This window comes from Eulemur rufifrons, chromosome 9, assembly GCF_041146395.1.
Source record: "Eulemur rufifrons isolate Redbay chromosome 9, OSU_ERuf_1, whole genome shotgun sequence".
Lineage (NCBI taxonomy): Eukaryota > Metazoa > Chordata > Mammalia > Primates > Lemuridae > Eulemur > Eulemur rufifrons.
In genome coordinates, this window is record NC_090991.1 from 27,233,318 (window position 1) to 27,256,598 (window position 23,281).

Consider the following 23,281-nt stretch of genomic DNA (forward strand, 5'->3'; position numbering starts at 1 on the left):
ACAGAAGAACCAGTTCAGTAATAACATCTTTTCCTTCCTTACTGTTGGCTCCTTGTTTTTTCTTTCTCTGGCTGGGTGAACACCAACACAATGACTAATAAATCTTTTGACACACTTTTTTTTCTTCGAAGAATACATTTTCATATCTGGGCCAGGGCCATGACCTTCAGTGACTCTTTTAGGAATAATGGGGGCATTCTTTCAGTCACTTCCACCGATTTTCAGGCCTAAGTTTTCATGAAGTCTGTGGAAGGCAATGTGGCATGGTGGGAAAAGTACAGGAAAGGACTCAGGTCATCTGATCCTGGTCATTATCACCTTTTCTGCATCTAAATGAAGTGGGCTGATGGCTGTGCCTGTTTTCTTTTTTGTACAGCGCATCAAGTCCTGCCTTCGGTGCGCATGAGCTTTGCTCGCACTCATGGTAAACGGTGATTGGCAGGACTCTGGAGCGCGCCCGGGCGCTCAGCCTGGGCTGCACCCGCACAAGGAGGGCCACACGCGGGTCAGCGAGGCGACCGGAACGGCGGGTTGCGCGCGCAGCGCCTCCACGGCTTCCGGAACTCAGCGTCTCCGTTGCCTAGGGAACTGGGGACGGTGCGCTTTCCGGCGCAGTCGCGGCGCGTCGCAGCTGTCATGGCGGAGGCCTCCTGGAGCACTGACACCGGGGAGGCAGTGTATCGCTCTCTGGACCCCGTGCGCAACTTGCGCCTCCGGTAGTTGCACCGCCCCGGCCCCAGCCCCAGCCCCAGGGTCCCATGCTTTTATACCCTCAAATAATTGGAGCCTGAACTTCTGTCCTGAGGCCTCCACTTCCGCTTACAAACCCGACCACCTCCTCTCCCGTCTCCCGACTTCTCGCACTGCTTGTACCCCTAGCCCTGTCTCCTCAGTACATCCTCTCATCCTCACTCTTCCCCTTGGGACTCCGCGCCCCACCCACCTCCTCTGCTGTGTGCACCCAGCACACCTTGGAAACCCCATCCTTGCTCTGGGTTCATCTTCTGGTTGTGTGTCTTGTAACGCGTATGTTGGAATTCTCTTTCCTTGACAGAGTCCACCTGCAAAGAATCACATCAGGCAACTTTCTTCATTATCAGCCTGCTGCCCCGTCCGGGAGTGACCTCATAGACTTGGCCACTTTTAGGCCTCAACCAACTGCCAGTGGGTGTTTCGGTGGTGATGTTGCCCCGTGAGGATTTTGGGAAAAGGCTTGGGGTGGTAGAGTTACTCTTAAGACAGAGTAGACCCACGTCTGTGATTTTAAGAGAAACCTGTGCCTTTTTCAAGGAGGAGTGGAAGGTATAAAGAGGTTGAGTTCCTTTCCTAGGTGATAAATGTTGGAGCCAGGATTTGAACCCAAGCAATCTTAACTACTAATTTATGTTGTGTGCAAAAATTGAGTAAGACAGGATTACTGCTATCAAGATACTGATCAGAATTGTGGCCAAATATAGAGAAATAAAAAATACCATGCTTTTGATATGCTGTAAATTTGCCTGGCAACCTAAATACCATTTGTGGCATTTTTTATCTAAGAGAAAATATGCTCCGAACTCTAAATACACATGTAAACACTTTAAAAAACAATTTTAAGATTGGATCAGTTGATGGGCACACTTACAACCTCGACTCAAGCATTACAAAAGCTATCCATGTAACAAAAATATTTGTACCCCCTCAATATTAATAATTTGAAATTAAAATTAATATTTTGAAATAAAAAAAAAGATTGGAGACTGCTTGAAAAATGTGCATATAAACATAAACTGTGTTGTGGTTTTCCTTATCTGAAAGCTGAAAGTGAGGAAGAGAGGACAGGGTGCTTCTTTGGGGTCACTAGTCTTTTTGTTTTTGTTGTTTCTATTCATACATATTTCTGGGTAAGAGTGTGGACTGGTGGGTTGTGAAGCATGTGTCTCCAAAAAAGTCATACTCAGCTAGAAGTGTATTAGATTTGGTGCTTTGAAAGACCACTTATTTGCCTTCTCTGTCCTCTCTGGACATGTGGTCTCCTAAGTTACAGTGTTTATGATTCTATATATATATAGCTTCAGGAATACATAAAATAAAAATGCCAGGGTCTGCATTTCTTAGCAAATGCAGACAGTTGGGATTGAGAAAGGTCTGGCTATCAGCCTATGTATCTAAATTTTAGTTCCTGACACTGAATTAGATTAAATATTTTCTGGAAGGCAGGACTACCTTTTATTCAAATTAGAAGTGATTAAGACTTCTTGAGTCCCTGTCTTGGCTTCTGCTCAAACTAACCATCATATATTGTGGAGTATATCCACAGTGTCTCTAGCCTTTGTCTAGATTGAGTGCTTCATAAATTACTGAACTCCATCTGTGTTTTTGGCAAATGTAAGAGTAAGGACATTGGTTATAATCAGTCACAGCAAGAAGTGATGCTGGTTTGGCTCAAGCATTTGACTCACTATGTTATCTTTGGAGGTGGGCACCGCCCAGATGAAGATGAAGAGGAGGAGATTGTGATTGCGTGGCAAGAGAAGCTCTTTAGCCAGGTAAGTCAGTGTCTCTTATCTGCTACATTACCTGGTCTACCCCCACCTGGCTGGTGATACAATTACCAAGCTGATTTCCAGAAAGTTTGTAACAGTTAATACTTTCCCCTGTTGTGTTTACAGAGGCAATATACAGTGACTGCCACTACTCAGTTTTATGATCCTGGGTAAGGGACTTTTCACCTCTGGGATTTATGTCATCTGTAACAGCAGAGTTGTTTTACATCATCACTCTGGATCCTTTTAGCTCTAAAATTCTTGGATCACCTGTTCTCTGTTAGTTTCGAGTTGGTTATGAAAACATGTCAAATAGCACCAGCTCTATAGAACTGATTTGATTAAACAGAGGAACAAAAGTTTGATGTATTCTCAGTCTATCTCTGTTTCCTGTGGTGACCTCAGTTTGAAGTAGATGTATACCAAAATGAAGCAGCCTGTCAGAGTCCTTTGGATTGTCAGTATCGTCAAGAGATCCTGAAGCTGGAGAATTCAGGTGGCAGGAAGAACCGACGAATCTTTACCTACACTGACTCTGATAGATACACCAATTTGGAGGAGGTATTATTCTTTCTGAGGCCCCACAGTGTCCTTCTTTGCCTCCCCTAGTTTTCTGGCCTCAATGGGTTGTGTGTGTCAATTAAGAAGCCTGTTAAGGGGAGACAGGTAGCTTGTCTAGAAACTGCTGTGAGCTGCTGGCAGCCAAGCTGGACAAGAGTGGGCACCATCTGCAGGTGGTGTGGCTGCCGCTCCCTCTGCTTGCTGGAGGGCCTGGGAAGGCTCGGAGCGTGCACAGTACGAGAAGTAGCCACTGGGCTCGACTTCCACCATGCATCATCATGCGATAAGACAGGTGGTGGAGTCTAGAATCATCTAGATGAAATTCATCAGGAGATTCACCCCAAAGTCTGAATATATGGGTTTGAAGAGGAATTCAGTACGGCTATGAGGAATGGCTTATGTCCTCAAGTTGCCTATGCCAACATACCCTTGTGGACTTGTTTTACATTTTCTTCATCCACTGTGTATGTTCTGTCTTTTCAGTAAGACTTTAAACTCCTTGAGGGTAGAGCCTATATTTTCTGATTTTTGTCTTTGACCCTGTAGATCTCTGCAAGGGGCAAGTGTTAAACAAATATTTTTGAAAGATTGGCATGTTTTCATTAGGAGAGCTGTGGGTTGGTAGCATATAAATTTGGGTTGTCTATTTTAGAAAAGCAAATAAAAATGCAGTTAATGTTCAGTTACCACGTGAGGATTTTCTGCAAAATGCTTGTATCCTATTTGGTATTTTCCAACCACCTAGTTAACTTCAACGTCTACCAGGCAAACTAACCCAACTTTTTGTGCTCAGAGAATACAGACTAATTTTAATGTTAGCATAAATAAAATCTAAAGTCCCGGGGCAGTCCCAGATGTGATAGGTGCCCTCTTGGGTTGTTGGTGCCACTGCTCCCCTCCATTAGCATGTGTAGCGGTGAGGCGGTTGTGCCTGTTAGGCTCGGGTCGCGGAGGAGTTTCAGAAGGAAGACTCCCTTCTAGCTCTTGGCCCCATGTGGCCCTGACCAGATGGCTCACATGGGGCTGCTCTCTTCTCTCAGCACTGTCAGAAAATGACCACCGCAGCCAGTGAGGTGCCGTCATTCTTAGTGGAACGAATGGCAAATGTCAGGCGGCGACGGCAGGACAGGAGAGGCATGTGAGTACAAATGTGTGCGGGGAGTCCAGGGGGCCTTTGTGGTCCTTCCATGCCAGTGTTCTCAGTATGTCCACTGACCAGAGCTTTTGATTTCCTAAACTTAGGTAGTTTTGAATTTTTATCAGTGATAATATGCAGTATTCATTATTACTTTATAATTAATTTTTAAAATCAATATAAAGATGTAAAATGTCTTTGTCACCCTTCATTTGGATATTTTTCCACAATGCCCCATAGAGAGGGAAGGGATATCATGTCTGTCTGTTAAATATTTTGGCTCTTAAAACAGTACATCCTCCAACTCAAGCATCCCATCCTGAAGTGCACCTCCACCGGGGTGTGCTCCCCCCTTCAGGCTCTTTAGGGGGTGCCAGGGAAGTGACCCTTCCTGTGGTGTTTCCCAGGGAGAGTGGCATCCTCAAGTCACGCATCATCACCTGGGAACCCTCAGAAGAGTTTGTCAAGAACAGCCATGTCATTAACACCCCTCTTCAGACAATGTACATCATGGCAGACCTGGGGCCGTACGGAAAGTGAGTGACGCGTCTCACTGCCACGCAGATCCTTAGCCTTTCTCCCCTCACTAGCCATTGCTTTCCTGTACCCTCCTCCCAGGGTATACGGGAGGGAAGGACATTTTCTTCCTTTTCTTCTTAGCGGTACTCGGAAGAAAATGTTTTACTATGGTAGTTCTCACTGTAGCCTCCGTTCTCTCTCCTGAAGTGGGCCGTCTCTTCCTCTTTCCTTGAAGGACCAGTGGTCCTGAACCTTGCTGTTGCTTTCCTGATGTCTAGGCTTGGCTATAAGAAGTATGAGCATGTCCTCTGTACCCTGAAGGTGGACAGCAATGGTGTGATCACAGTTAAACCTGACTTCACAGGCCTCAGAGCACCCTACAGGTGAGGAGAGGAGGAAAGGGGTAGTGGAGAGTGGTATTCCTTCCCTTGGCTTCACTTCTTGCTCTTAGTTGAGGAGATTCTCAGAAAGCCGGTCATCTGTTCTAACTTTTAAATTCCCAGGCAGTGTTTCATATTCTATTCTGGGCCGTAGGCCCTTAGAAAACTGGGGAGCCTGTTCTCAGAAAATGTGCAAGCGTACCATTTGGAAGGGATCCGTTCAGTGGTGTAGTCTGGTGAAAATGGTTCTCTGTGCTGCTGAATGTAGGGACTGACCAGAACAGAGTGAGGTGAACTCAGCCAGGTTTTCCTCACCTCTGTGTCTTGGAATACCAGAACCATAAATTGGAAATTATTTGGACAAACCTATCCGTTTTTTAAGTGAGAGAACTGGGTGCTAGGGATATTGTGCCTTAGGGTTTCACTGTGACTTCAAGGGTCTGGAACCTACACTTTCTGAGTCTGGTCTGGTGCCCTTTCTGCTTTCCCATTTTGTTTCCCTCTCCTGGCCATCATTACGGCCATTTTCGTCATCATACACTTCAAGTGAGGTGTGTGGCCAGTGACGGTTCAGCCCCGGGCTAGATCTGAAGGGCCCCATCTCTTATTGTCAGAGTGAGTCCTTTTGTGGCTTTGACCTTACAGAATCGAGACAGAAGGGGAGAAGCAGGAGCTGTGGAAATACACGATTGACAACGTGTCCTCCCTCGCACAGCCAGAGGAGGAGGAGCGGGAACAGCGAGTGTTCAAGGATGTAAGAGCCAGTTCACTCCAACTACCAAAGGGATGAGCCTTAGTGCCTGGAGCCGAGACCATGTCTGAGCTTGATGTCAGCTGTTACTAGGAACAAGTCTTGCCCTCTGCAGCCTCTTCTGACCTAGGAAGCATTGCTAACATATCAGATGGAAGTTTGTGACCATATTATAATAACAACCATGACCATTTAGTTGAGCATTTACTATGCACTGTGCTAGGCCCTACTTCACATACCTTATTTCCTTTGGACCTCATAACAACCCTTTTAGGTAAATTCTTTTATTATTACCATTTTATAAATGAGGAAACTGAGATTGAGGAGCTCAGTAGTCTGCCCAAGGTGATGTAGCTCGTAAGTGCGAGAGTCAGGATTCGGTCCCAGACCAGCTGACTGCAGAGCCTCTGTGCTTCACTTTAAAATGACAGTGAGTAGCATGCTTAGGCCTCCAGCTCTTGGTGGCCTTTCCCATTATTGCTTCTTTTCTCCCTCCCGTTCAGAACTGAGCCCTGCCCTGGCTTGGGTTGCATCTTGAGTTTTGGTTTGGTTTGTTTCCTCAGCTTTATGGCCGGCACAAGGAGTATCTCAGCAGCCTCGTGGGTACTGACTTTGAGATGGTGAGTACCTGGCTTCCTGCAGTACTGTGAGCTGGGTTTAACCAGAGCGTTCTGACTCTGGATGAGTGACAGTGCCTTTCTTAATGGTCTCCAAGATCTACTCTTCAGTGAAAAAAGGAAGTCAAAGAATAGCACATAGCGTATAGTCCTTGTTACGTGTTTTGAACATTGCATATTGATACAGAACTGTTCACACATAAAAAGAGTCTGAAAGGCTGTATACATGCTGTGGGTCGCTTTGTCGGGGGGGGGGGGGGGGGGCGTGGATTGGGAGGCGGTAGATGGGCAGTGGGTGGTGGGAGGGATATGTCGGGGATTTCCCCTTTTTATTCCCTAAGCTTAGGTAGTGGTAATGTATTCACGTGTTATTTTACAATTAATTTAATAAATTAAAGATGAAAAATTTCTTCCTCCCTCTTCATGTGGATATTTTCCCAAAATGCCCTAGAGAGAGGGAACAGGGGTCATTACTGTTTGTTAAATATTTTGGCTCTTAAAAAACAATTCAGGTCAGTTATTCTGTGGTCCTGTTGTTTGTTTTCCCTCATTCCAAGAGTTCCATTTCTAGATCTGGAAACAAAGACAGAATTACCTACTGGTCTCTCTCTCTCTTTCAAAAATTAACTTTTATTATTTTCATATTACATAAGCCACAGATATTCAGTATTAAAAAGTTAGATAAAACAAATACACAAATAATTTTAAAAACTTCCTAGTTTCCTGACCTCAGCCATCTAAAGGGAACAGGGGTTTTTGGCTTCCCATTGCGGGCCAGAGGGCAGCTCCTGTTGCTAATTTCCCATACTGCATTGCCCTCACCGCCATTTAAATTATATCCTTTCCCCTACGTTGTGACTTTTAGAAATGAAGGAAACAGATCTGTGGAGAAGCGTCGGGGTGGGGTGAGGAAGTGCAGTAGTGACCCAGGGTCTGACCTCCAGAGTCAGCTCTTCTGCGGGTTTGTGGGCAGGGCTGGGGAGAAGTCCTGGTTCCCTCCCAGCCTCCTGACCTTTCCCCACTTGTCTCCACCTTAGACCGCCCCAGGCACCCTCCGGCTCTTTGTAAATGGAGAGGTAGGTAAGTATCTTGCCAGATAGAGATCTCCTGATGCTTAGGCAGGTGCCCGGATAGAGCTATGAATAACCCACCCCACCCTCGTGGAGGCCTTGGATTGTCTGCCGTGCTTTGGAAACTCAGTGATGAGTCTTTCCTGGAAACCCAGAGGGTTCCTGGCCCTCAAAAGACTTGCTTCCAAAGCATGTAGGCCCCACAGGACTGGGTCGGGTGCTGAGGGTGGGAGGAGAACAAGCTAAAATAGTTTCCTGTTTTCTCTCTCAGTTTCTGCCCAAGGCTATGAGTATGACAATCTCTACGTCCACTTCTTCGTAGAATTGCCAACTACTAGTAAGTAATATTCTTAAGTCTCTCCTTTCATACCCATTCTGACAGTTCTAGAGGCATTCAGTCAGGCTTCCTTCCCCCCTCCACTGAAATTTTACTGCTCTTTTCAAGGTCATAGATCACTTCTACTTTGCCAAATCCAGTGGTGACTTCCCTGCTTTCACCTTACCTGACCTCTCTGAAGCCTCTGACACAGCTCATGAAACACTTCTCTTGGCTTCTGGCTCCACGCTTCGCTCTTCCGTCTCGCTGGCGGCTTATCAGCCTCCTTGGCCAATTCCTCCTCTTCTGTTGATCTTAAACTATAAGAGCTTCAAAAGCTGAGCCTAGGCCTTCTGTTCTTCTCTATCAACGCTCTTCCTAGGCGATCTCATCCATCCCATGGCTTAAATACCATCTGCGTGTCTCACACTCCCAGGTTTCCATCTCTAGCCTCAACCTTTTCCCTGAACTCCAGACTCATATCCAGTTACCTCTTTGTCATTTCTATGGAACATTACCAAAAAGAACCTTTGATTCCCACCCCCCCCCCAAACCTATCCTCCCCGGTCTTCCCCATCCTAGCAGAGTGGCAGCATCATCCACTTAGCTGTTGGTGCCAAAAACCTGGGAGACATCTTTGATTCCTCACTTTCTCTAGCCCCCTGTAGTCGGTCAGTCCGTCAGCGGTTCCTGTCAGCTCTGTCTTCGGAAGCTGTCCTGGATCTGTCCTCTCTCCACCCTACACCAAGCTACCACCACCTCTCGCCTGGGCTGGTGCAGTCAGCTTCTGACTCATCCTCTTGCTTCCTCTCCTGCTCCCCCTTGCGGTTCATTTGCCACACACACACCGTAGCCAAATTGAGCTTTTAAAAACGTAAACCAGTTGTGTCCCTTTTGAGCTGAAAAACCCAACAGCTTCTCCTCCCACTAGGAGTAAAATCTAAACTCCACACCCTGCACGAGCTGGCCCATGGGTATCTCTTCCTTACAACGTTCCAGTCATTCTTTGTAGCCAAGGTCTTGCCCACTAGAGTTTTTTCAGGATCATTTCCTTTGTCTGAAACCCTTTCTGCCATATCTTTGCATGGCTGGTTCTACTTGAGTCTGGGTCTCAGTCTGTGTCACTGCTGAGAGGCCCTCTCTCCCCACCCAATCTAAGTGAGCCTCCAAGTCACTCAGTCCCTTCCCTCGGTTTTGTTTTTAGTGCAGCACTTACCACCACCTGATAGTCTCTTATTGTTTTGTTTGTTGTCTGTCTCCCCCTCCTTGCCCCCCATGTTTGTTCCGTAAGGGAGAGGGATCTTTTCTATCTGGTTACCAAGACATCCCCAAGACGTACGAGCACATAGCAGACTCCCAGTAAACACTAAATGAATGATTGATTGTGTGACTGAGTGAATGAATAAACGAATAAGGCGACTTTGTCTTTTTCTCAACTACGTGCTCTCCTCCCAGGTGAGCTTAGTATATCTGGTCTTTGGCTTTCAGACTGGTCAAGCCCAGCATTCCAGCAGCTCTCAGGAATTACACAGACCTGTGCCACCAAGTCCCTGGGAATGGTATGGAGGATGGGAGAGGGTGTCTGGAAGGGAACGGGAATCTGCTCCTGGGGCAGCATTTGAGGCTTTATCAGGCCAACTGCCACGCACTCTGGGGAGGATTCCAGAGTTGGGTCTGACTCTTCCGTGTGGGCTCTGTAGGGCTGCCCGGTCCTCTCTCTGCCTTTTTGAGAATGGCAGCAGCTTGTATTTGGGTATCCCTTTGCCTCTCCACCTCTTACTTCCCACCTGGGGTGATAATTTGCCTTTTTCCCTTGTGAAAGTGACCTTGTCATTGGCCACAGGGAGAGCAAATTCCAAATGAGGCCTTCCCCACCATGTGACATTGAGTATAAAGGACGCTCCTCTTTTTTTAGGACAAGGTGGCTTACTTCTGCTACCCATTCACATTTGAAGCCTTCTTCCTCCACAAGGATGAATCTGCTGGTGGGTAGCTCAGCAGTTGATCCTGGGCCTTGGTTCTCCTCGGCCAGTGGAGGCCTCCTGTGTGACCTGGCTGCCACTCTCACTTGCTCCCAGATGCCCTCCCCGAGTGGCCTGTGCTTTACTGTGAGGTCCTGTCCTTGGACTTCTGGCAGAGGTATCGTGTGGAAGGCTACGGGGCCGTGGTGCTGCCTGCCACTCCAGGTAACCTCTTTGTCCCTGCCCTTCTGTGGCTCACATACCCTAGGTCCTAGGAATGAGACTAACACTTCCGAAAGATTTGAATGCTTCTGGCGAGAAGTATGGATAATTAGAAACTAGAAGCATTTAACTGCTTTGGGGAATTTCTTCCCCCTGTGTTCGAGACAGCTAAGTGAAATTGGAACTCACTTCCCGAAGCCAAACAGCCTCACAGTGTCTGTTACGTGCTCCGTGCTCCTCCGACTGGACTTGCTGCCTCGAGGGAGAAGCTGCCTGGTAAACGGGCTCTTGGCGTATGTGTATCATATGAGTCAGTGTTCACTTTGAAATAAAAGCAACTGTCTTTTGTGTGCCAGGCATTGTGCCAAATGGTTCTTACTTAATTCCCAGCCACCTGTGAGGTGCAGGTTGTGTGTTATTACTTCCATTTACCACACGAGAGTTAGGCTCACAGAGGTTAAGGAACCTGTTGTGCTACACAGGCAATAACTGGCAGAGCCGAGATTTGAGTTCCTATCTGATTGGTTTCCAAACTGGCACTCTGAACCACCACGAGAACCTTCCCCAGAGGCCTGGTCGTCACCAGACCAGGTGTTTTAGTGGTGTCTCAGCCTGTGTCATTGCTGGGGAGTCAGTGAGGGGCGACATGCGCTTTCTGCTCCGGGCCCGATTCTCTTCTCCCTCTGCGCAGGCTCTTACACCCTGACAGTCTCCACATGGAGACCCCTGGAGCTGGGCACGGTAGCTGAGCTGAGGAGGTTTTTCATCGGGGGTTCTCTGGAACTGGAGGACCCCTCCTACGTGCGGATACCAGGAACCTTCAAGGTGACTTTTGTCTCTGGGGCAGCTTCATGCTGGGAACTTATGGTCCTGTCTTTCTGTTCTATAGAAGGTGGGATCTGGGTTAAGGCCCCTTCGTTGTTCATTGCTTCAGTATTCCGTAGCCCCTTCCTTACTGTGGCATAAGCTGGGAGTCACGGCCACATTTTGAACCGGGTTCAAATATCTATACTGCTATCCTGGGAGATCTCTGGAAAGCGTGTACTTAGAGATTTCCTCTGGTCCCCATCAGAATCGCTGGCTCCACCTTTTCCCCCATCACTGAAGGCCTCGGTAAACAGAGGTGGGGAGATTTCTCAGTGAACATGTAAGACTGCTTCTTTATAGGTGAAGTTGAAATGTTCCCTGCTTTATAGTGGGGGCCCAGTGTCAGCCGTGAGGTGATGGGAGAAGGAATGGGGTTTCCCAGCAGAGCTGCTTTCTCCAAGGATGGGAATGAGAATGGGAGCGAGGCCAGCCTGGCATCTGGCGTCTAGAGACTGCAAACGCCTGATGCTGTCTCAACTGTATGCCACAGGGGGAGCGTCTCAGCCGCTTCGGACTCCGCACAGAAACCACAGGGAGTGTCACCTTCCGCTTGCACTGTCTGCAGCAGTCCAGGTGAGTGACCTGGCCCTCTGCCTTGGGGCACCTTGGTCCTGGGGGCTGGAGAGCGACTGTGACCATGCAGTGGGCCCCCCTGCAGGGCCTTCATGGAATCAAGCTCCCTCCGGAAAAGGATGCAGAGTATGTTGGACCGTCTGGAAGGATTCAGCCAGCAGAGTTCCGTTCACAATGTGATGGGTAGGTCCTCCCCTGCCCCAGCTGGCTACGTGGGGTCAGCATGGGCTGTGTTCCTCCCGGCACCACAGCAACTGACTACCGCATCTATTTCCCTCGCAGAGGCCTTCTATCGAGCCCGGCGCCGCATGCAGGAGGCCCGAGAAAGCCTCCCCCAGGACCTAGTAAGGCCCTCGGAAACCCTGGAGTCCTAGCTCACTGTAGCCCTGGCCCGCGGTGCAAGAGGACAGAACGAGGGATGCCTGAGGCAGACGCTGTCCTGCCTCTTCATCTTTCTTATTAGAGCCCACACTGGCCTGCTGGGCACTGGAAGAAGAGCTAGGAAATCCCTGGCTGGCCCCTCTGCCTAACCTTCTGCTGGGTCTTTTCTCTGCCATGTGGATATAAAGCCAGAGACCTGTGGCCCCCTGTGGTCCCCCTCTTCATATTTCAGCTGCTGTAAATGAGCGTCACAACAAGGCAGACTTTTGGTCTGCAACTAGTTTGAGGTGACCTCATAATTAGTCCACCCTTGACATAGCCTCTTCACTGGCTTGTCTCACAGTCTCAGTAGCAGAGGGCTACCGGGATCTGCTGTTCCACAGCCTGCCTGCCTTCTGCCAAGACGGGAGCAGGAATGTGAGAGAGAGCTTAAATCCCGGCCCCTGAGTCTCAGCCTCTTCTTTCCAGGGCAGCCTCGTTCTGCTTAGGGCTTGTTGAGATTGAGACGTGACTCATTTCTGGAGTAAATCAGGGCTAAAGGCAGTGCCCAGTCCTTTCTGCTAGCTAGGTATATCTTTTATTGTGTTTTTTGTACATAAAAACTTTTTATATTGACTGATGTTCTGTTGGCTCCTCTGCTGTCAGGTCTCTGGCATGGCTGAGGTCGGCATCTTATTGTCAGGGCCCCTAATGCCTCTGCCCTCCCCTTTCTTCCTTTCCCTACTCCAGAGTGTTGCTGTGGGCTCTCTTAATTCAGCCCCAGGAGAGGCTTAGCGGTGAGTGCCAGCTTGCGTCTTAGCAGTGCTCCTCTTAAACATGGGGAGCAAAGCATGGGACTGTGACCACGCCCTCCCAGCCCAACACAGAAACGGCAGCCCCAAGTTCAGCAGTGCTTTATTGGGAGAAGCAGAGCGTGCTGCCCAGCCGCAGGCTCGGGGGAGGATTGTGGGGTGGCCAGAGGCTGGGACTATGTGGTCTCCCAGTCAGGTGAGGAAGGGCTGGGAAAAAGAAAGGAGCTGGAAACCCTCTAGCTGGCTCTTGCCTGGGCCTTAAGTCCTTGCACCTGGTGCTAATTCATAACCTAAAACCTAAGAAGCTCCCAAGGCAGGGGAGTCCACTGCTGCTAGGAGCACCAGCTGTCACTCCCGGCCAACTCTGAGCCGTAGCCAACAAAAGCATCAGCAGGACACAGTTGCTCCAGAGGATGAAGGCAGCCTCATAGTCTTCCCCTTCCCTTTGTCTCCAAGAGTTGGAGCTTGGGATAGGCTCCTGTGGAAACAGCAGACCTGGCTAAGTGAGGAATTTGCTGGACATCCAAGAAGTGGAGCTGTTTTAGGGTATTAGTGACCAAGTTGAGGCTAGTTGGGCACTTCCTAATTGTCCCCCAAAGTCCTAGGCCCTGGGATTGACTGTGGGCCCAAAAGCTAGAACACTGGAAAGACTAGGGAGGAGTACCCTGTCCCTAGTGACAAGTTCTGTTCCACTTAGAGGCCTAGGAGGACTCAGCTGTCCCATCCAGGGAAGGATGTGAGGGCATGACCCAGCCCGGCGCTGCTGGAGAGGTCTCCCCTTACCTGCAGAAGCCTTATGTGCCTCTCCAGGCTGACAGGTTCAACCTGGGGATACGGCTGCAGCTCACAAAGCCCCGGGGGTAGACGTTGGCCTTGAAGATGTCCCTTGAAACAGTGGCGATACCGGTATTGTCACATACAATTCGAGACAAGGAAATCTGGCTCAGGGCCTCGCGCTGTCTTCTGGTGAAAACGCCCTTTTTCTGCCACCAGAACCTACCAGGTGGTCAAGAGAAGTGGGTGAAGGTCGGGGAGGAATCACCTTATAATTAGCACCTGTTTTGTGTCAGGTACTTTACATATGTTATTTCATTCAATTCTCATGAAATTCCTACAAGATAGGTATTATTTCCATTTTATAAAGGAAGAAACATGTTCAGTGGTTAAATAAATTGCCCAGTATAAAGTAATTTAAGTGGCCAGGGCTGGATTTGGACCCAGGCAAATACCAAATCCAAGTAAGGAGTCAGGTCTTGGATCACAAACTTATGGGAGGGAAACCAGATTTAGCCCTTTCTGGTCGTTTTCTGAAATCCACTAGCCTGGAACAGTGAGGCTGGCAAGTCTATCTCCTGGGTTTATGGTGACTCCGGCTCAGGCAGTGTTAGCCTTGCCTGGGTCAATGTGTTTTTCCCTCTGACCCAGCTTTCGAGAGGGGCCTCCTGGTCTCAGATCCTGTGAACTTGGAAGAAATGAAGCCAAAAGAGCACTTTCCCCCATTGCTTTCCCATCTTGAAATGCTAGTGTTTTTCTGCTCTGCCTCTGGTGCAGATGTCTTTTAGGGTAGGGTCACTTATTCACCTGTCTCCGTCTCGGACTCTTCTGAACTGGTTCTCAAAAAGACAGGCCAGAAGAGGCCCCACCCGGGCCCCTGGCAAAAGAGGCTCTGCGATGGCCCCAATCCAGATGTCAATGTTGTCAGGCGTCCCATACAGGTTCAGGAACTTCCTTGCCAAATCCTGGTTTTTCAGCACCCGGCTAAGCTGTGCCAGATTCCGGGGCTGGGAGAGCCCGCAGAAGCGCCTCCAAGCATTGTAGCCTGTAGGGGAAGGGGGAGAAGCACCTTCAGCCTCGCTGACCTCCTAGTAGCTTCTGCTCCTCTCCAAAGTTCTCTGAGAGAAAGCTGTGGCCAGTCAATACTGGACAGAACAAAAAGATCCCTACTGGCAGAAGAGGCCCCGAGCCTTCCAAAGGCCAGATTGCTGTCCTCTAATTTAAAATGTGAGTGGACAGTCATGCTTTGTGTACATCAGACTGTATACATCAGGCTGAGGAGTGTGTCCTAACGTAAAAAGCTGTTGTAACCCAAGATTCATAACCGTAAATCTGACGTATAATGATATTATTAGGCTCATGTGCATTAGTTAGGCACATATAAGACAGTACCCAGAATGTAAAAGACTTTCAATCAGGTTTGTAGAATGAATGAAAAAGCAAATGAATAAACCAAAAAAATGAAGAGCATGGATAAAATTCAGAAAAGGACCACACACTGTATGATTCCATTTATAGGAGAGGTCCAGGATAGGCCAATATAGAGACAGAAGCTATATTAGCGGTTAGCAGGAGCTAAGGTGGGGTTAGGGAGTGACCTAATATTACAAGGTTTCTTTTGAGGCCCAGGATAATGTTTTGATATTAGATCATGGTGATGATTGCATAACTCTAAACACACGGAAATCATTGATTTTGTCTACTTCATATGGTGAATTTTATGGTATAGCGCAATAAAGCTGTTTTTAAAAAGTTTTCAGGATGGATGCGGTGGCTCATGCCTGTAATCCTAACTCTCTGGGAGGCCAAGGCAGGAGGATCACTTGAGGTCAGGAGTTCAAGACCAGCCTAGAAAGAACAAGAAAGACCCTGTCTCTACTAAAAAATAGAAAAAATTAGCCAGGAGTGGTGGTGCACACCTGTAGTCCCAGCTACTCAGGAGGCTGAGCAGGAGGATTGCTTGAGCCCAGAAGTTTGAGGTTGCAGTGAGCTATGATGACGCCACTGCACTCTAGCTGGGGTGACAGAGTGAAACTGTCTCGAAAAAACAAAAAGTTTTTAGAAACTTCCAAGGACCACCCAAGGACTGGTTTCTCAGCTATCAGGATCCCACACGGGGCCAAGCCACATAATATGGTGTGGACAATCATGGTAGGACATAGCTTTGCCTTGTCCTGAAGAAACACCAACGCAACATCGTCCATTGAACTGCAGCTTGCAAACACCATCTGCCAGCGGAACCAGGAAAACCACAGTGTTTTACCATTACTAAGCACTGTTGGATGAATCTCTCTCAGGAGGCTCACAGCACCTTTGGGAGGTACTTTTGTGGTATGTTAATTATATCTGATATATTTGCTGAAGTTGGCAACCATGACCTTTCCAAAGTCACTTCACTAGTAAATAAGTTCAAACCAGGTTATCCAATTCTAAATTTGGTATTAGACTTGGGAGAGGATTAGAGGCGACTGCAAGAGCTAGCATCAGGATAAAATTCCTGGAATGGCTTGGAGGGAACAGGCATGGGGGTGCAGAAGCTCAGTGTGTGGCAGCTGGGGTGGCTAGTGATCTCAGTTCTCCAGCAGGGGTGCCCACACCTCTGGAGCTGTCAGAAGCACCCAAGTTTAAAGAAGGAAAGAAACAGGTTTCTTGAGTGTCTGCTATGTGCTGCTAGGCACTGTGGTAAGTGGAGTGGGCAGTAGGAAGTCCCCCCACTCCCCACGTGGCCAAGGATCAGCTGAGGCAGATGGGGCGTCAGGTTCTGTCTGGACAAGGAGGTGGGAGATGGGAAGGAGAGAGGAGAAAGGCAGTGGCCTGAGCCTTCCTTTAATGGGATTGAATGGGGGGAAGAAAGGAAAAATTGGGTGGGGCATGGTGGCTCACGCCTATAATCCTAGCACTTTGGGAGGCTGAGGCAGGAGGATCATTTGAGGCCAGGAGTTCGAGATCAGCCTGGGCAACAGCAAGACCCTGTCTCTAAAATAAATAAGAAAGAAAGAACTGCGGAATTTACTATTTCCTACTTATGTGACAAATTAATAGCTGTCTCTGACCTTATTTCCTCATATATGGCTGTAATAACTGCTTCTCAAGGTCACTGGGAGAACAAAATAAGTTAATATACATGAAAATGCCTAGCAAAGTGCCTACTTTTTTGGCCTTCCTGGGATAAAATCTTTTGTGCCCTCACCAAACAGCCAATGCAAACTTAATTGTATTCCCCCCGTTCCCTGCCTCTAAGCTCTTGGTCTTTCTCCTCTGAGAACAAGGAGTGTTTCTGTAGCCCTGGAATTTTAGCCTTCCTCCTTGGAATTTGCCAGGTTTTGGGGAAGGGGGCAGTTCTTCCCTGCCTTTTAAATCTACTGCTTTCTCTACTTGGAAAGTCCTGATCTCCCGTTTTCGGCTCCTGTGCCCAAGTCCTGGTCCTGTGGTGAACCTAAAGCTGGAGACCCTCCAGCAGAGGGGAGAGACTTGGCAGGATGGCAAAGCAGGTGTCCCCAGGAGTGCTTTGATGCATCGACCTTAGCCTTGCATGCCCTGCACCACTGCACATCCTGACACAGTCCCAGTCAGAAAGGAGGCAGCAGCCCGGGCCGGCGCGAAGCTGCGGGGAGAGGCAGGCAGCCCCCTCACCTGGAAGGCCGTGATCCCGGGAGCGCTGCATGTTGAGAGCCGCCAGGTCCAGCCCGATCCTCCTCACTTGCCGGAACAGCCGGTCCCGGAGCTCATCCACTAACATGGAATCCTGACGGTTCAGCTTGGCCGGGGTGGCCATGAGGCCTCGGAGGATGGGGTCGATGCCACCTGGTGGCGGAGAACGTGAGCAGCACAGATCGGACCAGCCTCAGGGACTGGGTCATCACACGATGCCAAGCTAGCCCAGAGCTGGACCAGCCAGTCGCTTATATTCCATAATATTTGTCAGGAAACAGAGACCTAGGGGGGCATGAAGGAGCTGCATCTGGGAGCGAGAGGGGTCACCCCACTTCTTAAAGAGTGAAAGGTGAAGGCAAACTCCTTGCCGGTCTGACATCAGTCTCTGCCCCTTTTAGAAGTCCCAGGGGATGGGAGGCCTGTGACTGAATGTCCTGCCTTGTCCCCACTGTCCTGGGGAGATTTTAGTAGTGGCCTCAACAGCAGGCTGGCCTCCTGACAGTAAGCCCAGCCCACCTGGGGAAGGGTGTGCCCCCCACCCTCACCCTCATTTGCCTCTGGAAAACCTGGTCACCTTCATATACGACTCGCCAGCTGGCAAAGAAGGCAGAGCTGAGAGGAACTTGCGAGTTGGGTGCCGAGGCCTGGTATCGGCTGTCCAAGCGGAACATGAAGGGCTGGAGCAAGGTGTGGCCGAAGCGGAAGGCCAGGGTGAAGACATTGGCCACACGCGGGTCCACGTTGGAGCAGTACCCCCTGTAGGGCCCCAGGGTTCTCCTGGCCCGGGCCTCGCCCAGAACCAGGGGCAGAAAGTCTCGGTAGGTGATGATCTGGGAGAGAAGACAGGAGGAACATTACCCTAGTGCCTGCATGTCCCACACCCTTGCCTTTGCAAAGGGCCACTCGGATGTATTATCCTTCATTGTCATCACGCCAAATATGGCAATGTTAATTTCGCATTGGTAGATGGAGATGCTGAGTGACATGGACAGGGTCACACAGTGAGTGAGTGGCAGAATCGGGGGTAGAGGTCAGATGTCAGGCACACCCCCAGTCACCCGGACCCAGCTGGCTTGAGGCACATCCCCAAGGATGTGTTAAGGAAGGTGAGAGCCACGTCCTCAGGTGGCTTCTCCGTGCCAGGCTGTCTTCTGGGGGATGCTGAGACCCAGGGCCCCCTACCTGGACCATAGCCCCCACAATCTTCCGAGCCTCATTGTACAGTTTGTCTCCTGTCCACCGGGGGTTCAGGCGCCGCAGCTCAGTGGCCAGCCGGTTGTGCTCTCGCACAAAGAGGGTGTGCATGGCTGCCAGTTTGGGAGTTTCCGACGAGCGGGAGTCACCTTGAAAACCCGAAGTTCAGAGTTATCACAGCCTTTCCCAGAGAAATGTCTTTCTGCTAGGGCAGACCGAGGGCTGGGGACTGGAGAAACGGGCTCCCGGCCCTCACTAGACTTCCATCTGCTCGGCTGTGCTGTGAGCTTCTTATTTAACTGCCACCCTCGTCCCCCAACATGACAGGCCAGGAAGGGAGGACAGTGGGGTCTTAGTGGCTGGAGCAGGTTCGGGCTAGGTGGGAAAGCACAGGGCAGCTGCTGGTCCCAGGCAGGGAAACCTCCGCCCAAGACGACCAGATCCGCAGCCCTGACCAGCTATGGTGGAGGGACCCGATGACTCCCAGAACCTTGACCTTGGGACCGTGGGCCCGCTTGTCCATGCACTGCGTCCATCTGCTTGTTCTCTGCCAAAGGCTGTACCTTTTCTTATCTTTGGACTTGGTGTCATGCTCCTCTCCCCGGGGAGCCAGAGGGAAAGAGAAAGAGGAGGGTCGTGCAGAGCCCTGTTCCTGCCCCAGACCTTCTATAGGCAGGGAAGGAAAGTAAATTCAGTCGTTCGCTTGCTTTTAACCAAGCCCTTTTGCACAAGGCCTTATTTGGGCAGCTCTTCAGTAGATCCGTCATGAAGGTACATGCTGCTCTTCCCAGGACACACAAATGTGCAGTCCTTAGACAGGGGACGGAGCCGACCCCCTGTGAGGAGAGCAGCGGAAGGGCGTGGACGGAGCAGAGACGGGAGCCGCCCTGACTTGAGTCCCTAACACGAACTCTGCCCTTTGAAACTCTGTGCTCCTGAGCATGTTATTCCTCTTCCCTGGGTCTCAGTTTCTCATCCATAAAACAAGAATGCCAATCTCCTCCTTTTAGGGGTGCTGGAAGGTTTTGGGATGGCACATTTAATATCTTAAATAACCGGAAGTGATTTCCATTATTATTATAACCATGTACACGCAGGGAATTCAAATTATGCATCCAAAAGAAGGGACCAGGCAACAGTGTCTGGCCACAGTGCGTGCGCGTGGAGGGGGCTGGGGGGACTAAGGAAATTTAGCCCAGCCTGGCAAAGGAATTTAGCCCAGAGTAGGAAAAAATGTAGATGGAAATAACAGCTACTTTCAGGTACTGAAAGAGGCAGTTGCCGTGTGAAAGAGACACAGCCTCTCTGAGGTTCCAGAAACATGACTCGGAGCAACAGGTGGATAGTGGGTCGAAACAAGGGGGACCTTCCTAAAGGTCAGAGCTGCTTGGGAAGGGGCTGAAGTGCCACATAGCTGGTGAGTCCCTTCTTGCTGGAGATGGTCAAGCAGTGATCTCGGCCACACACGGGGCTTGCAAGGTCCTTCCCCTTCCTGATTCTGATTGTGCACAGACTTGTGCCTGATCCTGAGGTCCCGACCATGTGCCCTCCCGGCATCCACCTGGCTTCCCAATCTGGAACACAGGGACGGCTGTTCTCTGGGAAGACACCACCTCTCCCCCAGTCTGACCTGCCAGGAAGCAGGGGATGCGCACGGAGCGGTTGGTGAGCAGACAGGGGTCCTCGCGCAGGTTGTCGAAGGGCAGCAGGGCCCGGCCGTTGTCACGGAAGCGGGTGTTGACGGCCAGCAGCCCCAGGTAGTTGGTCTGGTCGCGGAGCCGCAGGGCCAGAGAGACCTCACTGCCGTACACCATGCTGGCGTCCACGAAGGAGGTGAGCGCGTTGATCTGGTTTCGGACCGTGTTCCTGCTTTGGGGGCACGCGGGGGCCGAGCGGAAGAAGGGGATGCAGTCATGCCGGTCCTTGATGCGGGGGTCGTTGGGTGGGATCTGAGGTGGAAGAGTGACACTGGGACCCCTCCATAGCAGGCCCACTCCTCTTGGTCATCCCCCCCTCCCTCAAAACCTTGCTTAAAACTCCCCTCCTCCAGGGAGCCCTCCTCGACTCACCCGGACTCATGCTGCTCGCCCCTTTGGTCTGAGTGTCCCTAGCGCTTTGTATCAGGAAGTCATCAAATGTTAGAAATGAGTGAGGCTAGATCCTCATTTTACAGATGGGGAAACTGAGCCTCAGAGAGGGGAAGTGGGAACCAGTTAGCAGGAGAGGCAGGTTGAGAACATAGTTCTGACATTGAGGCCTGTGCCCCTTTAATTCTGTTCAATTTGCTGGACCTTTTCTAAGCTCCTTTCTTGCTGGGTGCTTTGGAGACTATGAAGGTCAAAAAACCCAGTTAAGTTTGCAGGAAACTGGCAGGTCTGTGAAACACACACACACACACACACACACACAGAATTAAGTAACTCTAGATTGAAGTGGCATTTGCTATGCTTAATGTAAAAGCCAAATGCTAAAGATGTAATAGGAAGATCTGGGAAGGCTCCCCAGAGGAGGGGTCCCTGAGCCAGGGCTTGAGGAATGGATAGGGTGACAACAGGCAGGGGCCAGCCAGGGACCTTACGTGTTATCCCTCACGAATGTCACCTCGCCTGTTAAGGGGGAGTGAATGTGTATGAGTGTGTGCGTGTGTCCCCTACGTCCCCAGCAGAGACTCTGCTCACCGGATTCCATCTTTTCTTCCCCAGTGCGCCACACCAGCCTTGCCTCCCAGCCCGAAGGACAGGACCCTGCTCACAGCCCAAGCCCACGAGTCAGTGAGAGCTGCAGGACCCGAGGGTCCCCCTGTGGGAATCAGACCCGTGGGCCAATGCCTGTCTCGAGTGCTTCCCCCTCCACGAGGGAGACTGGCCGAGGGTACCTTGATGGGAAAGCAAGGGGGCAGCTGGGCACAGGTCTTCTCACAGTCAACGCCCGCAGTGAAGGCCACTCTGGCTGGGGACTCCGGAGTGAAGTCCAGATCGTGATCGATGAACTGGCCCCACTGCATGAACATGAGGGACCGGCCCCGGTCGGAGGTGAGCCTCTGGGTGGGGAAGCGCACGATCTGGTTGGAGACGGCCCGGACCTGGGGGGGAAATAATGTCAGCATGGGGCAGGGGCTCCCAGCAGAGTCTGGACGACTCTGGGCAGTGTTTTACTCCCGCATTTAAAAGAGATCACACGTCCTCCACACCCCCAGCCCTGACTCACGAGAGGGAGGAGAAAGCCATTGCGCGTCCTGCTGGGGGTCCAGCCAAAGGGAAGTGACAGCCCATCCTCGTACCTGGCGGGCAGCCAGCGGGCCAAGGGCTGGTTGGAGGCCCCCAGCAAGGGTCTCTTCCTGCAGCACGGATGGGTCAGGGTTAGCAGGCTTCGTATGGAGGGAGGGGGCAGGTGCAGGACAGGAGGTGTCCCAGGGTCAGGGGCAGCCCCTGGCACCTACCTGTTGTTGCATCTCCCAGTGATGGTGCGGTACGTGTTGCTGCACTTCTCAGCCTGGTCCTGGAGAGCACAGCCGCTGGCCTGGGACAGCCGCCGCAGCTGGGCTTCCGTCAGCACATCTGGGGGCAGGGCAGGTGGGCAGGCCCGAGCTGGCCTGTTCCATACCTCCCGTCCCTTTACCTCTCTCCTCCCAGTACCCCAAGGCTGTGCCCCTGTCCCTGCCCCCCCCAGCTTCCTTCCACCCCCAGGACAGGGCAGGCCCCAGGGGCTCAGTGGGGAGCAGAGTACCAGTGACATTGAAGGGTCTGGACCACTGGTGTTGCAACTTCTTTTCCAACAGCCCCAAGGCCACATGCATATAATCTGCAGCCCGAATGACTGTCCTGGTGGTCGCTGCTGGTTGCTTGAAGTAGGACAGGAGGTCCATGGGGCTGGCCAAGCCGCTGCGAAGGCGCTGCTTTATGCTGCTCAGAAGACGAGTGAGGGCTGGGGGAGGGGTGCGGAGCTGCCAGCAGAGCCCCAGCCCACTGGACAGTCAGGACAGGGCAAACAGACGTGGGTGGATGGGAGGGAGGCTACCAACAGCGGAGATCCCTTAGGGCCCAGGGGTGGGCGCTGGGTGCGAGGACCTTGGCTGGAGCCCATCCCGCCTCATTGGCCCTCCCAGGCCCAGGCAGCCCCCAGACCCAGGCCCACCTCCTCTGGGTCCGATTGTAGGCGGCATCCACCAGCAACTTGGCCTCTGCTATGCAGTCCTGGAGGACCGAGGTCTCCACTGCTCTGGGGGAGGCTCCTCAAAGGGGATGGGGACTCAGCGTTCAGGGGAGCCACAGACCCCCCAGACCCAAGCACATCCCCTCTATTCCCCTTCCCTCAGACCAGCCCTCCTCCTTGGCTGTCTAGGGGGCTATTACCTGGGGCAGTGCCCTCCCAGGGCTGGGCAAGGTTAAGTGTGGCTAGGACCCCTGCCAGGGCCAGGAGCAACTTCATCCCTGCAATGAGACTTCCCCAGCTGGGGGGGCAAGCCACACCTCCGACCTGCACAGAGGGCTGCTTGCCTGGAGGACCCCCAGCCGACCTCTGACCTCCTCCTGCTCTTCTCTGAAAGTAGCTGGGAAGGGACGTTTATATCCCATTCTAGGCTGGGGGGAGGGCAGCTCTGGGCCCCAGAAGCCCAGCCTCTTGGGTGGGGTTTCTGGAACCTCCCTCTGGCTTTGAGGGGAGTTGTGAGACTGAAACACCCCACCCCACCCCACCCCTTGCCAGGCTGGGGATGTTCTTCCCTCCTACCCCTCACTCCATCCCCACCCTCTACTGCCGAATCCAGACGTGGGCGGCGCCTGGGACACAGGTGTCGCTGGATGCGTATTTGCTGGACGGCTGGGGAGCAGTGTGCCTCGGAAGAGGACTGGGCCTGCCCTGCCACTGACTGGCTGCATGGCCTCGGGCAAGTCCCTTCCCCTCTCTAGGACTCAGTTTTCACATCCCTGAAGTGGGAGTTGAGCCAGATGAATGGAAAGGCTCCTCGCCTCCCCCGATAGGGCAGGACCTG

The 23,281-nt window shown here is 51.3% G+C and overlaps 2 protein-coding genes across 5 annotated transcripts; one reads left to right on the plus strand and one right to left on the minus strand.

The window, feature by feature from the left end:
* Window positions 1–346: 346 nt before the first annotated feature.
* MKS1 (MKS transition zone complex subunit 1) lies at window positions 347–12,471 on the plus strand. 4 transcript variants are annotated; one of them, XM_069481141.1, is made up of 18 exons: window positions 347–396; window positions 1,055–1,164; window positions 2,458–2,528; window positions 2,931–3,086; window positions 4,127–4,224; window positions 4,629–4,757; window positions 5,019–5,123; window positions 5,766–5,874; window positions 6,435–6,491; window positions 7,526–7,568; window positions 7,830–7,895; window positions 9,363–9,433; window positions 9,790–9,859; window positions 9,953–10,060; window positions 10,749–10,882; window positions 11,415–11,497; window positions 11,583–11,680; window positions 11,780–11,936. In XM_069481141.1, exons 1-18 carry the CDS (start codon window positions 347–349, stop codon window positions 11,869–11,871), a joined length of 1,650 nt encoding a protein of 549 aa, XP_069337242.1. In that variant the 3' UTR covers window positions 11,872–11,936. The 4 variants fall into 4 exon arrangements, with proteins under 4 accessions (XP_069337242.1, XP_069337241.1, XP_069337240.1 ...); XM_069481140.1 differs by lacking the exon at window positions 347–396 and adding an exon at window positions 612–716 and having other exon boundaries at window positions 11,780–12,471; XM_069481139.1 differs by lacking the exons at window positions 347–396; window positions 11,415–11,497 and adding an exon at window positions 612–716 and having other exon boundaries at window positions 11,780–12,471.
* Window positions 12,472–13,026: 555 nt separating this feature from the next.
* On the minus strand, window positions 13,027–22,719 carry EPX (eosinophil peroxidase). The gene is made up of 12 exons (XM_069481143.1): window positions 22,644–22,719; window positions 22,426–22,519; window positions 22,018–22,193; window positions 21,731–21,848; window positions 21,499–21,628; window positions 21,167–21,373; window positions 19,922–20,240; window positions 18,280–18,440; window positions 17,672–17,927; window positions 17,077–17,247; window positions 14,251–14,488; window positions 13,027–13,665 (listed from the first exon to the last, which is right to left on the minus strand). Exons 1-12 carry the CDS (start codon window positions 22,717–22,719, stop codon window positions 13,464–13,466), a joined length of 2,148 nt encoding a protein of 715 aa, XP_069337244.1. The 3' UTR covers window positions 13,027–13,463.
* Between the last annotated feature and the right edge of the window lie 562 nt (window positions 22,720–23,281).

Excerpts from the sequence above, each read along its gene's own strand:
- EPX (XM_069481143.1), bottom strand. The coding sequence starts at position 22,719 with ATGAAGTTGCTCCTGGCCCTGGCAGGGGTCCTAGCCACACTTAACCTT. Across the intron at positions 22,520-22,643 it reads CTGGGAGGGCACTGCCCCAG|CCTCCCCCAGAGCAGTGGAG; the intron begins GTAATAGCCCCC and ends CCCTTTGAGGAG. Across the intron at positions 21,374-21,498 it reads ATGGCTTTCTCCTCCCTCTC|GTCCGGGCCGTCTCCAACCA; the intron begins GTGAGTCAGGGC and ends TTTCCCCCCCAG.
- MKS1 (XM_069481139.1), top strand. The coding sequence starts at position 637 with ATGGCGGAGGCCTCCTGGAGCACTGACACCGGGGAGGCAGTGTATCGC. Across the intron at positions 7,569-7,829 it reads CTTTGTAAATGGAGAGGTAG|TTTCTGCCCAAGGCTATGAG; the intron begins GTAAGTATCTTG and ends TTTCTCTCTCAG. Across the intron at positions 10,883-11,582 it reads GGATACCAGGAACCTTCAAG|GGCCTTCATGGAATCAAGCT; the intron begins GTGACTTTTGTC and ends GCCCCCCTGCAG.